Here is an 18735-nt window from a genome sequence, read left to right as displayed (position 1 = left end):
GCTCAGTAGGTACAAAATACACGTTTATTGGATCTGAACCTGCACTCGTTATTCCTACGGATTCCATTTTGAATGAAGTATAAGCAATCATTGTTTGTGTAGGTGTGTCAGTGTGCACAGATTGCAGATAACCAGTATGAACAAGTCCTTAGTAACTGAACTGCTAATTGAAAATTCTGGGTTGTAGCCACTTAATTGAATAAACTGTCTTTAGAGAGTAATTTGGGTCTTTTCCAAGATGCATTAACTCTTTCAAGTCATTAGGGTGGCACTTATCTCATTGGAGCAGAAATTTAATAAATGGTATTCCTGCATCATGAGTAAATTAATGGACCTCAAAAAGCTTCAAGTTTCACATGGGGGTTGTAGCTGTGCTCCAAGGAGCTCATGTGTGAATGTAAAAATCAATAGGTAGCTGCCCTTTCGAGCATCTTCCTTTCAACTTAGGTAACCTGCTAGGGAGCACCTACTTTGCAAGACCCTGTGCTAGATGTTAACAGAGATAAAAGAAAAAAAACATAGCCTGAATTGAGAAGTACTTGAGAAGGCAAATAACTACAAGATGAAATCTTTGGCGGGTACAGACTGCTGTGTGGGTTTTAATGAGGGTGATACATCAGAGTTAACAGTTAGAAGCCATGACTTGACCACACAGTGTGCTGTTTCACATTTATCCTTGATATGTATATATATGTACACACACATATTTATGCGAACACATGTATGTGTGCATGTGTGCATGTGTGTATACATGTAATGGTGAAATAGGTAGATTAATCAAAGGTATTTTTTACAATCTTCACATACATGTCCCTTTCCTCCTTTGCTTATGTAAATGGGATATGACTTATTAATGTCTGGTGTTGATCTGAAATGAGTACGGTGAAGCTGTGAAAACCAGAAAAAAATCAAGCATTCTTTGGAGAATGGCCACTGGTGGTCTCCATCCATCCATGTCAGCCTGCTGGTGTGATACTGAGCTCCAGATAGTAAAGAGGGTAAGACAGGTCTGTCCTACCCAGCAACTTTTGTTGTGCGTTTATGTCTGTTGTGAAGATACAGGCCTCTAGTTGTCATCAGCAGACAAAAGCTAAGTGACATGAAAAACCACAGCAGAAGAACATTCAACAGGAAAAGGTAGAGCTAACACCCCCACGAGAAGAGAAGGCTTCACGGTGGCACTGCCTCTGCCTCCTCACGCTCGGGGCTGACTCGTCCTTCGGGTGCGCCCGCTCTGCTATGGAACATCCGAACGGAGCGCATGTAGTTTGTTCAAAGCAGTCAAGTTACACTTAAATTCACTTTGTTGGTTTCATTCCTCTATTCTTGATAGATGGTGGAGGTAATTACAAGCTGGGGAAAAAGGATTAAACTGAGACATGACAAAAAACCCTTGGGACTTACTTAGGGAACAGGAATAATCTAGCTTAATCAGATAGTAGTTATTTGAAAACAACAAATAGAAATTAAGTCATGCGGGGCTGTGGAAGGGGTTGACTAACAGTGGGGAGACAGAGGTTTATTTTGCTGGCAAGGAGGAAGCTGTTGAGGACTTGAGCAGAAGAATGATGATGACATTGAACTTGCGTTAGTGAGCTTAATGTGGTAGCAGGTTGTGGGATAGACTGTCACGAGAAGTGTGAGTGCAGGACAGCCAGTGACGGGCTGCCTTAATATGCTGCAGGAAGGCCACTGGGGGTCACATTTGGAGGGGTGAACGCAGGCAGAGAACCCTTAGAGAGGAAATGGTAAGGCATTAGGTATTCAAATAGGAAAGAAAGCATGGCAGTGGAACCCACTGAAGTGAAAGAAGACATTCCACAAGTGTAGCGAATGAATATTAGAAGAAGCCTGGCTTCTTCTGTGATTGAGGTCCTTCATGTAGAGAGGAGGAGGAGAAGAGGAAGGAGGAGAAGAATGATAGCAGTGAGGAGATGATTAGGATATAGAAATAATTTTATGTATTTATGTAATAACACTTACAAAGTGCTCGCTGTGCTCTGAGCAGTGTTCTAGGTGATTTATAGCATTCGCTCATTTACCCCTGACAAATGGGGCAGGTGGCATTATTATTCCTGTTTTAAAGACGTGGAAAGCAAGGTTTTCAGGCACAGAGAGGTAATGTGGTAGTAACTTGGTCCCTGGAGTGTGTTAAAAAAATAATACCAACAATAATATGCGAGGCACTTTCTATGATATTTATTGTGTTTCTCGTGTTATATGAAGTAGGTTCTGTTATTCTCATTTCATAGATGAGGGACATAAGGCTTAGTGAGACTAAATTACTTGCCAAGGTCACGCAGCGTACACATGATAGAACTGACCTCTCGCACAGACTTTCTGCATGGCAGTGCTGCCTTCTCACCTTGGGGTTCTCCAGTGGGGCACATGTCTCTGTGTTGTAAAGTAATTCTCCAAGTGATTCCTGTGTGTAGACCAGTCTTTCTGGAATTTTAGCACAGACGGAAGGAAGAGGTGTACATCTGTTGGGAAGAGGCAAAAACATGGTGGTTTGGAGAGGAGTCACGGTGGGGAACTTTCAAGATGGAGTATTTCCAAAGGAGAAGGAATGTCAAAGGGTAATAGAGGAGGGGTCATTGGAATGGAGGAGACTGAGAAAGACGGTGGTGTGATAAAGGATTCACGGACACATTATGATGAAATGTAGGAGTCTTAGTAGTAAGACTGGAACACCAGCACCTGAAGGCTTTGTGTAGGAAAACCATGGTGCTTGGTAGTCACCACTGATGAGAGAAAGAGAAAGAGAAAGTGATGTAAGAAGGTACAATGAAGTTTAAAATGCGCTTGCCTGGAGTGTGCAGATGATAATAGCAAAGCTTCTTTAGGAAGGAGCCTTTGGGCATCAGGACCACTTTCGTGTCTGCCCCCAGCGTGGTCTCTCTTATTTGCCTTTTTTTTCTGTGAGTGAGTTAGAAATAAACCATCAAATACTGCAAGATTGAAAATACATGAAGGAAACACTGACAGAATTGAAATAAGCCAAAAATGAAACCATTATTGTTGGTTTCAATATTTTAATCAAAAATTCATAGAAAAACTGGACAGAAAACAGTCAAGACTTGAACAACACCATCAGGGGCCTTGACTGAAAGTGGCTTACATGGTACACTCTCCCTAGCACTGCCAGAATACAGACTGTTTCATGTTCACGTGGAATATTCTCTATATGGACTACATGCTAGACCATGTAGGAAGTGTCAATATATTTAGAAGAATTGAAATAACACAAAGTATTCTCTACAACCACAATAATTAAATAAAAAACAGGAAGAAGACTTGGAATTTCTCAAATATTTGGAAATAAAACAAACTTCGTCAATGCATATTGGATGTACGAAAAAAGACTTAAAAGAAACAATCTAAGTTTCCACCCAGAGCCAGAAAAATGAGGGCAAAAAAAAATCAAACCCAAAGCAAGCAGAAGGTAAGAAATGATAAAGATCGAAGGGTAAAATCAAAGAAATAAAAATCAGAGAAACAATGCAAAAATATGAAACCAAAAGTTGGTTTTCTAAAAAGATCAAAAATTGATAACTCTCTAGCTAGACTGAACAATTAAAAATCAGGAATGAGAGAGGAAGATATTATATAGACACCACATAAATTTAAAAGATTATAAACAGTATGAACAACTGTATGTCAACCAGTTAGATACCTAGATGAAATGGACAAATCCCTAGAAAGGCACGAAATACAAACCTAATTCAAAAAGAAATAGAAAATCTGACTTGTCTTATAAGAAATAAGTAAGTAATTAAAAATTTCTCTACCTATATGTAAGCCATGCAAATGTCCTGTCAGACATTTAAAGCAGAAATGATACCCGTGCTTTGCAGACTCTCTCAGGAAACAGAGGGGAGGAAACAGTTCCCACACATTCTCTGGGGCTGGCATTACCCTGATAAAAGAGTGAAAGATATAACAGGAAACAATCGAGTGATATCCCTCCTGAACATAGGTGGACAGATCTTGAAGAAAACATTATCAAATTGAATCCTTCTGTATATAAACTGTATTATGTATTACTGTTAGGTGGGTTTATCAAAAGTCAATTAACATGCTACACCATATTAACAGAATAAAGGACCAGACCCACATAATCATCTCAATACACAGGAAAGCACTTAACAGCCACTGGTGATTAGAAAACAAACCCAAACACCTTCAGCAAACCCGTACTGGAAGGGAACTTTCTGAGTCTAATAAAAGACTGAAAAACCTGCAGCTGACGCCGCCAGGGGACTCTTCGATGGGTTAGAAGTGTTCCAGAATGACGGTGTCGATGGCTGCACAGCTGCACGTAGTTACCTCCACTCGGGGAACCGCACACTACAGTGGCGCCTTTGATGGTGTTTAAATTGTACCTCAGCAAAGCTGTTGGAAGAACATTATTATGGGATAAAATCACATTAGAAACTTTCAAAGATACATGTCCTTCAGAGACCCTATAAACACACACTAACAGTCTTAATGAAAGTTAAATAATGTATTAACCACAGGAATCTCATCAGCGTTATTTCCCCTTTCACGACTGTGTATTTGAGGTGCACGCGAATGTGAGTCTTGTGTGCGTCACAGGGAGCGTTTTCCAAAGTGAGCCCAGTGTCCCTATTGGACCATCGTCCCGCCCGAGTTCCTGTCACTGTTCCTGGAGCCACCGTGGTTCAGTCTTTCAGTGTGCAGTGCTTCAGCCGTGTTTTCTTTCTCTCTTTATTATTTCATTTTTGTGGAATAACTGGTTAAATTTTGTTTGTATTTTTCCTCCTCATTGACTCTCAAATGTATCCCATAACGTACAATCTTATTAATGCTACTTTAATTTAAAATAGTCTTGTCTTTTCTTGAACTATCTTGGTAGATCTTCTCGTCCCCCTTCCTTCATAGTATTTCCCGTAATCATTTATGTTGTCTACAGTCCCTTGGCCTTCTAATCTGTTATTTTATACTCTGGCAGGTGCTTTAAAGTATATTTGTAACATTTTATTTTCCTATTCAAACCCTCTTGTTGCCTTGTCGTTTTGTACTTGACTTCGTTGTCTGAGCGTGGAGTTAAAGGTCCCGATACGTTTTCCCACGTATCACCTCTGCAGGCTTCCCTCTCGGCCTTCATTGTTACGTCACCTGAGCTGTTTGCTGTTCACTGATGATACCCTGCATCTCCCTGGCACTATTTATGTGTTCTGTTCCTTCTATCATTTTTCTTTTGCCCGTTCACATCTTTTAAGATTATATGTATGTCCTGTAGTATCAGGATGTCGAAACATTTTTTTCGTTGTCCTAGTTCGGAGCCGTCTTGCCCTCCTTCCGATGCTCGCAGCAGTTCTTTGTCCTGGTGCGTACTTTCTCCCGAGCACCGTGGTCACTCCCGGTGTCTTCATCTCTAGGTAACACCCCGAGGGAGGAGGGGTTGACGGACTGATTGGTTAGGCTTTTGATTCACTTAAAATGTTTTATTTACATACAGCAAAATTCACTTGTTTTGATATCAAGGAAGGATTTTTTTTTTGAGTATTGCTTGTATTTGCCACACAATACCTTGCATATTTTATGCATTGAATAAATATATGTTTATTTATAATAAATGAAGACTTTCTTTTGAAAGCTATAAAAACTAGGTTTTCTTTGTTCAAAGCTCTCCTGTTGCGGGAGTGGGGGCACAGCCAAACACGAGCAGTTTGATCTCAGCTCGTGGGGGAGGCGTTTGATGAAGGACCACAAAGCATGTACTGTTGGAGTTTGGGGTTTATTTTACTTTGAACACTGAAGTGAGGACTATTCACAAGACCATCCTAGTAGTGGTTTTAATTGTACAATTGCCATTGTTAATGAGTATAATTAAGCAGACAGCTATTCTATTTTCAAAACGATTGTCTATTTTTTATTTGGTTTCCTTACTGCAGAATATTTTAGTCCTTATACAATGAGGAAATGAGACTGTTATATTCAAAAAAATAACTTTTTCTGTTTTTTTTCTTTGTCATTAATATTTCATTCACTGGCAACTCTGTGGGAGAAATCTGATCTTTTTTAGTAATTTAAAAATATTGTTCCAGTCTCTCTATTGTAATATTTTCTGGGATCAAGGTGGTCGTTTGAGGGTTATATTGCACTGATTTTGCTCCTTGCCTTTCTCTGGATTTCTCCCCTTAAATTCTGGGCATCCTGGCGTCCCTGTACCTGCCTTGTCCCCTCCATCCGGTCAGACCATAGTTCCTGCTTGGGTGCTGCCCTTGCGCCATGGAAATGGGGAAGTGCACTCTGGGAAAAAGCCAGAGGAGCTCCTGTGTGCCTCCTTTCTTGGATCGTAGCCCCCAGTTTCTGTTTCATTTGGTTCCTCTCTAGGGTTTTCGCATTTTAGTTTTTTTACATGTTTCTTCAGCTTTTAAAATTATTATCAGCATGAGAGTTAGTTTAATGGACGCTACTTTGCTGTGCTCAGAACACAGCTCCTCTGCATTTTAAAAGAGCAAGTTATTAAAATTTGTGGTAGTTAATGCAGGCGCATTCAAGATAGTTTGCTGAAGAGCCATTGAGCCTTAGTTCGTTTTTTGAGCTCACGGTGATTTTTTGACGTTATTGCTCCTAACATAAGAAGCAGTCTAATTTTCAGATTCACCAGGGGGGATAAGTACAGTGTAGCTTTGTGTAAATCATTGAACATTTGAAGCTAGTGGTCAGGAGAATTGGTTTCTACCTCTCTTGATATCGCGAGGTACCAGTGTTCTGGGCAAACAGTACTATATGTGGTATGCATGTCGCTGAGGTGGATAGTAGTATATACTCATTTATCTATAGTTATCTTAGTGAAGAAATAACAACCTACTCAAGCTATCATAAGGAAAACTAAGGAAAATTCATTAACGCTATAAAGGATATATTATGGAACCAAAAGGTGGAAGATCTAACCCTTATCTGCAACTGGATTTGAAACATTTAAAGCTGTGGAAGACGGGCTGCAACCTTTAAATCCCCCCACATGGGTCTCCTGTTTCTCTGTCTCTGTGCTCATCCAGTTCCTTCTTTATTCCCTCCGTGCAGGTTGGCTTTCTTTGACTTTCCATCCACGTGGTAGAAGGTAGTTGCCTCAGGGGTCTGCATCTCGTCCTCTACATTGATCAGCAAAGACTTATCCCACTGACGCATTCCTGAGAAAGAGAATCTGACTGGGGGCCCCAGGGTAGAAGTAGCTACCAGAGTCTGCCATGTGGTTGGGGACCAGTTCTTAGATAAGGAGGGGATTTTGTAAGCTGGGAAGCTACTGCAGGGGATCAACCTCATTAAATACCTAGAAGGATCTGGATGTTTCATTGAGTAGCTACCTGGATAAACAGAGAAGCTGAAGACAGGAGACGTGTTAATATTAAGCCCGTAATTACCATATTTATTTTTAGGAAACTGCAAGTATAACCACAGGTAGCCACAGGCAGTGTGTTAAAGAGGATTAAATGGTAAATGACATATTTATTCAGTAATGTTACCAATATTACATCAAATTAGAAATCTCAGAGTCGTGGCCCTGCTTTATACGTCATGAGATTTTTTGACTAGCATCGTAACAACTTCTAATTAAATGTTACAGCAGTGGAGATGCCTGACCACCCAAATTTGTGGGTTTTTTTTAAGCATTATATTTTACTTCAACCACAGAACTGTCCAACATACCAGGTACTCAAAAAAAAATATAGTGAATCATGATCTCACTGGATATATAGATTTTCAGGTGCTTTCCAACCATCTTTTCATATTTCTTGTCTTTAGTTTTATAAATAATGCCTTTTAAGTTAAACTTTAAAACATCCATAAGCTCTGACTTTTCATTTTTCAAACTCTTGATCAATAAGAAGTAGCAACTTCTGGTACTTAAAAAGAGAAAAGAAATGAGTGTCTGAGGTATGAAGGAATTTAGAGCCAGAAAGAACACAGGATTATCCTCTGCAGGCAGGATGTATCTGATATTATATGTAATGCCCTTTGCCCCAGAATTCCAGTCTTGAATGATTTTCCCCAGGCCCTCGCAGGTAAGTACTTACAATTGAGACAATGCGGAACATTATCCACAATGATGTAGAATCACCAAGAAATTATGTGATTATAGTTTAATACCGGACTTTCGATGTCTGCATCAAGACTTTGTAGTAGAAGATTTAGTCTAATTCAGTCAAATTTAAAACATTTTAGAAATTGGAGCTTATTTGTTCTTTGAGATATTTAAAAATGCACTTTTACCAATTTTGTTGTCAAGGTACAACTTTACTTGTTTTGAAGTAGTATTGCCCAGCTGGTGGTGAATGATATTAGGGAAAAGAGGCGAAGTACATGAAGGAAATAAACACTGCAAAGCCTGTGATTAAAATGATACCTATCCCCTTTTCGTTTCACTTCTTCTATAGATTTTTGTACTGAGGACTCATTTACAGAGCTTGTTCTATTTTGGAGACTATCTCTAATTTATATATAATAATATATACATCCAGGCTTCCTATCACATGGTGTTTAAAAATCAGTGAGTCATTTTAAAAAATTTTTATTCTCTGGTATGCTGTATGACTCCGTGGTGGGAGTAAAGAAATATGATGCTTTAAGGATTACAGCATTTAAGCTGGGGTGGTCAGGCATTTTTTTCATTAATAATAGTATTAGGTAATTTTTGGTAAATACCTACAGACTGATGTGTAAAATGTGTAGTTTGGGAGTACAGAAAAAGGGACAGCTGGCCCAGAGTAGCCTAGGAAGGAGTCATTAAAGAGAAAATAGTGGGATAGTTTTTGGGAGGATTCTTAGGACCTATTAAGGAGGGAGGCCAATCTAGGTGAGGCACTCTGGAAGTGAGAAGGCCCAGGCATCTCCAGAGGAGAGCAGGGTAGGTTATTTGGGGTGGGGTATTGGGGCCATTGTAAGGAGAATGAGAGGTGATTGGAAATACACATTGAGGTCGGGTGTGTGTATAGCAGCAGCGGTGTTCGGTAGCGTATGGGAAAGGCTAGACAGGCGAGAGGTGAGAGGCAGAAAATTGAATAGGAAAAACGGCGTGAGTTGAAGTAAGTCGGTTGCTATCAGAATGGACAGGAAGGGGCCAAGTAGTCGAGTGGAGAAAGAGTGATTAATGGACTTGGGGACTAACTCTTTTATGGAGACAGAGGATAAAGGAATGTATCAAAGGATGGTTCTGAAGTTCTAAATCTGGACAGCAGTAAGAATAAGAAACTACACACAAACAAAAAAGACAGAGGAATTATTGATATTTATGGGAGGATGATTTAGGTTTCAGAATTTAGGGTTGATTTTATCCGTAAATATGTGAGTGTGCCAGTGAAATATACGATTCCAAGTCAGCGACTGGAGCTTGAGAGAGAAGTCAGGAATAAACCACGCCATGGTGAAGGAAGTGATATATGTGCCGGCTCTGTTTTGAAGTTTGGAACCTAAAGACAAAAGGGAAATAAGATTATACATAGGGCGTGGGACAAAAGCAAGCTTTTTTCTTAAGACGGTGGAAAGGAAGAGGCCCGTGGCTAAGAATAGACTAACAATATTGAGAGGTGTTAACTGAGGAGACTTGGTTGATGTGGAGAAAAAGAACAGTGATCTTAAGATATTAGGGTTTTAAGGATACTGGTTGGTCGGGCCCTGGTCAGTCAGTATTTTATTGCACAAGGCCAGTCACTGAATTTTAGGACAGGTAAGCACCTCAGAAGAATTACTTGGCTCAGTGTATTTCATACTTTGGTAGAACTATCCCTCTGCTGTGTTGGTGGTAAAACCAGTGAAATGAGCGCATTTGTAGACATCTTTCTGTGTTATATCAGTTTGATATTCTGTTCCAGTTCTCACGGTTTCCTGCAAACTTCATTAGCGTTTATGCCAAATCTACAAATTGAGTCCCTCAGTTGAGTTACTCAAGTAGACACCCAATTCGGTATTCTGCCTGACTATTGGGCAGTTGGGGTGTTGTCTTCACAGAGATGGTATTTGTCATCAAATTACTTCATCAGCATGTTGAGTAATATTCCAGTGGCTTCATAAATACATTTTTTTAAAAAATTGACCAATCTGTTAACATGTTTTATATTTTGCTAGTGAAGTCTTTCTTTCACAGAAACTGAAATAAAGTCCATTTACTGCCACTCACAGCTGTGCTCATTGGCCATTGTTGTGCTTTCGGTGAGAATAACGCACCTGGGGAAGAACAGGGGCTCTGAAGTCAACGGGGACAGTTACGCTATAATTATAAGAGCACAGGCTTGTTTCGCTTCTATATTGACTATTTCTTAGAGCATTGCCAAGTTCACAGCAAAATGGAAGGGAATATACAGAGATTTCCATTACCTCTGCTCCCCCACACGCCTCCAGGCGAGTTTCTAAATACCACTAATGCTCTGTGTCGTCGTCTCTGAAATGCAAGTAGTAGCTGTTACCTCACAGATTTCGTGATTGAGGAAGATCGTGTTTTTAAAATGTTTGATATTTCTTAAGTACCCCATAGTGTGCATGTGCTCATACTAGAGCCATAATTGCTTTAAAACTTCCTTGGGGCGAAGCATTATGTTTATAGGGTGCTTTATAAATGTTTTCTGCTTTATAAATGCTTAATGTGGTCCTCAGACTTTCAATGAATGAATGAATGAATGAATGAATGAATGAGTACATGCCCGCAGGAATCAAGAGTTACATAGGATCTCCAGGTCTCTGAAAAGTTTTTGCTAATATCCTGGCTAGAATTGCTTGCCCATAAAAGTGCCCATAAGTACTATATGACTTGAGTATCTTAAATGTAAATGTGATTGTGAAAATGAGTTGATCTACTTTAGTCCAGGTTAGACGTTCTTAGGAACTGTGGTGACTTCTGTTGCAGACCTGCTGCTTCCTTTGACAGATGTGGGGGCTTTTGAGAACACTGGTCTTAGAAATGGTAGAACAGTTGATTCTGGCCCGGGCGCTACCCCCTGAGGCCCTGAAGTGCATTGTATAAGGACCCACTGGCAGTAGTGATCAAAAAGCTGCTTTTTGTTTTGTTTGTTTGCTCCTTTGAAGCTCTTAAGATGAGTAGTGGCCCTGGAGATTACTTGTACTCAGGACCTCTCTGCCTGCTGTGGCTGTGCTAGCCCCGAGCAGGTCAGTTCTGGCACTTGCCCACTGCGCCTGAGGAGCCCCAAGTCCCATCGTCCGTCCACAGAGCTCACCGGGCGTGCCCAAGCCTCCGCTGAGCCCCATCTCCTTATCTGTAACCTGAGTGAGTTTGGGGTAAAGTTGTGTGCTCTGTAAGTGTGGCGATACATCTGGGTGGATTGGCTCCTTGCTGGCGCCATAGCAAGCCCCCAGTAAACATTATGGCATCGTTGCGGATGCTGCTGTAATTTCACATAACCAGTGATTAAATCATGACTGAAGGGAAATGTTGATTGACTCAACACGGTGCCTGGCACATAGTAGACCCTTCATAAGACGGTTCCCCACAGGGCACTTGAGACCTTGCTCCCCAGCATACGTACATGTCAGTTTGGCTCAAATGCCCTTTCATTGATAAAAAGATCCCTTTACTCTTGTATTCACATGCCCATCATACCCTTTCCCTAGTTTAGGAATAGACAGAAAATTGATGGCTTTCTGGGCACAATGTCTTTCCTCAGATCTACTATAAGAAATATGAGTTGCTAGGTTGATATACTTGGATGTCAGGGATGAGGATTTGGAATTAGGTTTTCATGGTTTAAAATTGCTTTTCCTAAAAACACATCATACATGTGTGTATTAAATTGCTTGTCTGATGGCACAGATGCTGTTGACGGAGTACTTGGACATGAAAAACACCCGTACGGCCTCCGAACCGTCAGCCCAACTCAGTTATGCGAGTACTGGACGGGAGTTTGCAGCCTTTTTTGCCAAGAAGAAACCTCAAAGGCCAAAAAATTCTCTTTTCAAGTAAGTATCTCACTATTGGTGATACAGCAGGTATCCAGAAGCGCTACATGCAGGTAGGACTTTCTACTTAATTGACGGCCATTTCTTTACCTAATGTTGATTTGAAATAATTTATAGAAAGTGAATATATATTCAATTTTGTGTACTTTTATTTTCTGTAAGGGGAAGTGGTCATGTTGGAATGTGGTTACTGGGCTACCTAGAACTTTTTCAGAAGTTGCAGGAAAATTCGTTTCTGGGAAGTTTTATGTATATTGGAGGGAAATTAAACTCTGCAGTTGTTTCTGGGGAATTACATGAAATGAAAAGAAATATAATATTTCAGCCTTTGGAAAACCCCAAGTGCCAAGAAACAACCTTTGTTAATAAAGTTATGTAAATCTTTCTAGCTAAGTAGTATTGGGTTTTTGTTTGAATTAATAAAGGAACCATCTGGAAATTCTTTTTATTTTAATTACTATCTTAGCTAACCCTACCTGGCCATGTATGGTAAGTATATGTTACTTGGTACCAGCAAATAGTTATATAATCACTAAATTGACAATAACAACATCAGTAACAGCTACCATTGATTACTTACTATTACCAAGTACTAGGTAGGTTACTTCCTCAAGATAATCTCAGTTCAACATAATTCATGTTATATCAAATTTCAGCATCTGGGGTACAGGCTTACACTTACTGAGTCCTTACTAAGTGCCAGCCAAGGCATTAAGCCATTTTCATCGATTATCTTATTCACTCATTACCACCTTATATGTGTGTTCTATTTTTAATCCTTTTTTACACGTTTAAAAAAAGAAACAAAAAACCTGAGGCACAAGGGAGGTTGGGTTTATGTAAATTCACACAGCTAGCAAGTCTTAGAAGCAGGATTTAAATCTTGGCACACCCGTGTGTTCTTTAGAAGGGTTAATAGCTGTTTAAGACATTGTATTTGTAAATCGAAGCATTTAAAGTGACTACAAAAGTATCATCGTGGTCTTTTGAATAGTTGAGGCTCCAATATCTTTTACTGATTCACTTTTGAGATTTTTTTAAAAATTGTGGATTCATAGAGTTCTCAGTCATTAGGGAAAGTTTCAGCAGTTCATTCATCTTGCGGTCTAGAGCAGAAGAGTTTACTGTGCTCACATGGAGGAAAATCCATTCTGTTTATTGAACGTGTTCCTTTTTTTTTTCTTTTTACAGTTTTATTCAGAGGTTAGATACAGTATCAGTAAAAATGCTTTTGTCTGCAAGTAACATAGAGCCCCACATGAGCTACGGGCAGATCGAACCCCGGGGCAGTTACTTTCTCGCCCAGTAAGGCTGAATGTAGAGGATTCCTTACCTCACCGGTGCAGTAGCATCGAGGACCCGGCCCGTTCTCTCTCTCTGCCTTCAGTCCTACTCTGGTACAAATGGTGATGCCAAAGAAATAGTGTGTGATTCCTCCTACAAATCTTTTTTTAATCTTTTTTTAAATTAGTAGTCTTTATTTTTTGTAGCAGTTTTAGGTTTTTCGAAGAATCGAGCAGACGGTACACAGATCTTCCCTTATGTTCCCTCTCCTACAACTTCCTCTATTAACATCTTGCACGAATGTGGTGCATTTGTTGCAGTTGATGAGCCAATATTTGTATATACTATTAGCTAAAGTCCATGGTTTACATTATGGTTCATAATTTGTTTTCTGCAGTTTTATGAGTTTGGAAAAATGTATGATACCATTTATCCACCGTTACAGCCTCAAGCAGAATAGTCTCATGGCCCTAAACACCCCGTTTTATTCCACTTGTTCGTTCCTCCTCCTTTTCCCTGCTCCCGAGCCCCTGACAGTGACCAGCCTTTTTACTTGGTTTGCCTTTTCCAAAATGTCTTTCATAGCTACAATCATACAGAGTGTAGACTTTTCAGACTGTTTTTTTCCCCCCACTTAGTAGTGTGTATTGAGGGTTCTTTTGTGTCTTCCTGGCTTGATAGATCATCCCTTTGTATCACCAAATGACATTCCATTATGTGGATGTACCAGAGGCTTTCCATCCAGTTATTGAAAAGCATCTTGGTTGCTTCCATTAAGCTACTGTAAACATCCAAGTGCAGATTTTTGTGTAAATATAAGTTTTCAGCTCGTTTGGTTAAATACGTGGAAGCATGGTTATTGGATCATGCTATGTTTAATTTTGTAACAAAGTGCCAAACTGTCTTCCAAAGTGGCTGTGCCACTTCAAATCCTTTTAAAATTATTTTAAATTATTACTGGTACATTTATTAACTTTTCCTTCCTATGACAAAGCCATTTCGCAAGTTTTCCTCAAGAAGGTTAAGATGGGTCTTAGGTCCATTCCTAAACCAGTCACTGGCAGGGCAAGCAGATCACAGCGATTGTCTTAAACCATTTCGGTTTCGCCTCTGGTGATGGGTCTCCAGCTGGACGGGGAGCCAGGTGGCAGAACACCCAGTGACAACAGGAGCTGTGCCAGCAAGCAGGAAAGATGGTGGGTGGGGAGTTGGTAGTGACACTGAGATGGCCTCAGATGCTGCCTGTTAGGCTGCCCCTCCCCTCACCCCTCCCCCAGCTCAACTTCCCACCTAAATGGAGGTGTGTTGCCGAAATCAGGGGTCAGGGTTTTTAGATTGTGTGCTTTTAGCCATCACCCCTAACTTGCAACCTGAGACCATATATCCATTTTTAAACATTTAGCCAGTCCCGAAATTGTAGTATTAGAAAGCATAGAAATTGCTGGAAATGAATAAATGACCTTAAATAATCGTTGCACATTTATTAATATTGCATAGAAACAAAAAAATCATTGTGTGCCCAGAATCAGGCCATTATTACAGATCTGCCTTCTCTCGTCTTGGTTCCGCCATGGACGACCCCTGTGCCCAGAGCAGGGTTGCTGTGTGGGGGTCCTCGGGCCTTGGGCCTCTGCTGTGAAGTGAGGAATGAGGCCGAATCATGGTGGCCCCTTTTACTGTCAAAGTGTATCAGTCCGTGGCTTGTTCCAAACATAAAAGGATTCCCAAGCAGCAAAACACATCAGGTCATAAAGGATTAAGATTTTAGTGAGCTATAATCTGTTTATATCACCTCCGTGAAAGACTTTACTGCTCTCTCTAATTGCCCCTAGCCAAGGTTAATTAAGTGTGCTTCAGTTCTCTCTCATTGTATAACGCGTACCTCTCCATTCTCTGCTCAGCCGTTTATGTTTTTCCCTTATCATTTCTGATCCATAGCTGTCAGCATGCATTTTGGAGGTCAGTGGCTTCTTTTTTGTACTTGACAGGCGGGTGGCACTTGAGCCCTGCACACACGGCCTTCCTTCTGGCTGGCAGTGCCCTCTTAGTTCTTGGCAGAGTGCAGAGAGAGAATCAGGAAACCCTAGTGTTTCCCTCTGACCGACATTCGTCTTAGTGTTCCTCCTCGTTGTCGAGGAGTGGGTAAAGAAGGCATCATTAAGAGAACCACGGCGCTCCTTCCTTGTCGCCAGAACCTATCCTGTTGTCACTGCTGCTCTTCCATTGTGTTGCTGTTTACCCCTCGGTGGCAGCAATTCTTAGAAGACTCTCTCCCGTCAGGCTGTTAGTCTGACTTTGAAGATGGCAGGCTTGAAGTGGAACTTCTCTGAGCACAGTAGAGGATCTACTATTCGATGGAGTCATAATTTTAACTATTGTTTTTTCCCTTACCTACAAGTTTATCTTAGGATTGTGATTTTTTTTTTTGGTATTATTATTTTAGATTTTAGAGACCTGTTCTAAATCTTGAGCGTTCCCCCATGTCTTTGACTTGAAACAGTTCCTGGGTGGGTGTGGACAGGCATCCTTGGCAGCCCTTTAGAATGAACTGTTTCTGGGGTTTTAAGGAGAGACCGTAGATTCCTTGCTTCTGTGGTGCAGTTAATCGGCAGTATGGGTAGCGTGTCCTTTGTCCTAGGGCTGTAACTGGGGGGACATTGAAAGGCAAGATGTCTGCTCTGAGGAGCCAGGATTTCTGTGCATACAGCAGACAATCTTACAGCGATGGCTCTCGAGCTGGACAGGCAACGTCTAACGATGCTGTGAGATGCCCTCATTGCTGTGTGTGCAGGCATCCTGGCAGAGGACCTGGAGGCAAAAGGCAGTTGCAACAGATCAGAGTCCTATCAGCTGAAGTGGAAGATGAGTGGAAGATGCAAATACTGTTGTGGAGGGGTGCTAGCCAGGACCCTCGTTCACAGGTCAAGGCCGCTGGCAGCCCAGCCCTGGCCCCATCATGGAATAGTCAGAGCGTCTTGGTTGGGGACCATTGGGGAGCATCTCATAGACCGGAGTGGACTACTTTCGGAGGGCATAGCTGGGCACTGCCTCTTTGGTTGCCACCTAACTGCTCATTGACCCTGCGTTTCGTTGCAGGTTTGAGTCGTCTTCACACGCCATCAGCATGAGTGCCTACTTGCGAGAGCAGAGAAGGGAGCTGTACAGTCGGAGTGGAGAGCTCCAAGGTGGGTGGCCGCGTTTCTCTGGAAGCCCTGAAGTGTACGGTATGTGAATGGGAGGTCGGAATGCACAGTATTCTTTCAGGATAGCAAAGGTGTAAAGACTCGATCATCTGTTTCTTCTATCATTTCCCAGCAGTGTTGATGAGCAGCTAAAACTGTTACTGGGGCCACAGGACTCAGATCTGCTACCATTCTAGTGGGAGTGCAAAGCAAACAGAGATGCTGTCAGTCTCGTCTGTGCTTAAAGATGAGCCCAGTCATGGCCTGGGGGCTGCCAGTCTCCTGTGGCTGCCACTGTTAACTTTGATTATTGTTTGCAGGACAGTAGTCCTGGGGTATGTCAGGAGCATCTGAGATTCAGAAGAAGGCAGATGCGGCCTCTGATGTTAGTTCAAGGGAGGAAATTTTCTCTGATTACTGTGTTCTAATCAATATAACTTTGATACACAGGATATCTGATACCTACCCGTGGCTACTAAACAGTGATGAACTGAATAAAAAAATGCTTCAGGAAATAAATTATAAGTGAATTTAATTAAATGAAAAAATCAGACCAATAGCATTTCATTTTGTGACAAAAAGGACCTAATCATGGTCAGTGTACTCAATCAAGAAAGACTCGTGAGGGCCTGCTGAACATCCTGGGCCTTGGAAGGGGCGGAAGTCAGGGGCAAAGGAGTAAAAGATAATGACGTGAGATTCAGTTATGAAATCAAGGCATGGATGTCAGTAACAGTATCAGAAAGTAGATGCTGACCACTAAAACGGTATGCATAAAGTTGCTGGAGATGTTGAGGGGAAGGAATGATTATTTAAGTTATTTTATAACTGCGGGCTTTCTCGTGAGGGATGGATCAGAACACTCAGTTTGGATGCACTGGAGGCACTTGGACTATTTTGGGGGGACTGGCCTGTACAATTAGATATTTAGTTTAGGTAACAGAACAAAAAGCCTAGACGTGTGTTTGAGGATGTAAGGAAAAGGAGATCCACCTACCAACGTTTTATTTTATATTAAAGTGTTGCTATGTGTTCTGGAAAACCTGAAGTGTGTACCTTGGAGTCTTGAATTACAGGAGATAGACGTAATTAGTCAACAAGGATAAATGACTGATACTAGAGCCTTTCTCTCTGTTACGTAATGAGTGAGAATGGTAAACACGCTGTGCTGTAGCCACGTGGGATGATTCTCAGTTGTGCGGTGTCCCCCGCCTCCCTCCCCCTCAACTTCCCACCGCAGTCCCTGATCTCTGGGGACACAGTAGCAAAGCAACGGAGAGGAGAGGATTCTGGACCCAGATTGCCTACATCTAAAATTTAGCTTCCCATTTACTAGCTTTGTAATCTGTGTGCCTCTATTAACTCTAAATGGGGATAGAATAGTACTTACACCGTGAGGTTGTTTTAAAAGGTAGGTAGGTTAAGCTGTGAATAGTGTTTAGAAAAGTGTCCTTGTACAATAAATGTTATGTCTTCCTCTTTCTCCTCAAATACTACAGTAATTACTAGAACTGTCTCCTCAGTGTGCAAATGCATTCTGTTTCTCCCTTTGTCTGGCTGAATTCTACTCAGCTTTCCCAAGTACATTTAGTTGTCACTTCTTCTGTGGAACCCTCCTTTCCCTAGCCTAACACACACGCACACACACATGCACACACATGGTCTCTCACACGCGCTGAGGTTGTGGCCCCTGATGTGTGCTCACACCCTAACGTCCCCTGTCCGAGCACTGTGCACACGACCTGGGGACGGAGGCTCACTTGGTGTCCGCCACTAACTGTAAGCCCCATGAGGGAATACCATTTTATTTCCTGCTCTTAGCCCAGCGCCCGGTGTACTAGATGTTCAGAAGGTACTGCGGACTCAGGGACGGGGAGAAGGAGGAAAGCTGAGGTCCGAGCTTCTCAGCCTTGTAGGTCCCTTGAGTTTTTAAGTGGAAGGGGGGAGGCCGTGTGTACATGCATTTTTGTTCTCTGTGGTGACGCACAGCTTTACTGAATAGGCACGTTGTCCTTGAGTCTGGCCCAGGACAACTCTGCTGTATGTGATTGAAAACCATTTTTAAATTCAACTACTATACAGAGGACTTTCATTCTGTGGGGATGGTTAATTGAAGAATCACTATAATGTAACTAGGGACTTTCCCATCCTTTAAAACTTAATTGAAATATGGAACTTTCAAGCAATAGTCTATTGTACTTACCAGTGTTCAGCAAAATAGGAGGATTTATCTTTGGTTACAAGGGGAGAAAGGAGCCATCAAACATATCGTGCTCAAAATAATCATTAAAAAATAATTTTGCTGAGCTGACACATCACATGCTCGGTG

At 41.4% G+C, this 18735-nt stretch overlaps 1 protein-coding gene across 1 annotated transcript in view; it reads left to right on the top strand.

The window, feature by feature from the left end:
- EXOC4 (exocyst complex component 4) overlaps positions 1-18735 on the top strand; it is a 674858-nt gene that overhangs the window by 180468 nt on the left and 475655 nt on the right. Inside the window, exons 8-9 of the mRNA XM_045855728.1 lie at positions 11795-11940; positions 16321-16409. Coding sequence (XP_045711684.1) covers positions 11795-11940; positions 16321-16409 — 235 coding nt within the window. The remainder of the gene's footprint in view (positions 1-11794; positions 11941-16320; positions 16410-18735) is intronic.

The sequence above is a fragment of the Phyllostomus hastatus genome, unplaced genomic scaffold (genome assembly GCF_019186645.2).
Source record: "Phyllostomus hastatus isolate PE091 unplaced genomic scaffold, TTU_PhHast_1.1 phas_scaffold_114, whole genome shotgun sequence".
Classification (NCBI taxonomy): domain Eukaryota; kingdom Metazoa; phylum Chordata; class Mammalia; order Chiroptera; family Phyllostomidae; genus Phyllostomus; species Phyllostomus hastatus.
Note: the sequence above shows the minus strand (reverse complement) of the source record. Positions and strands in the feature narration are given on the sequence as shown.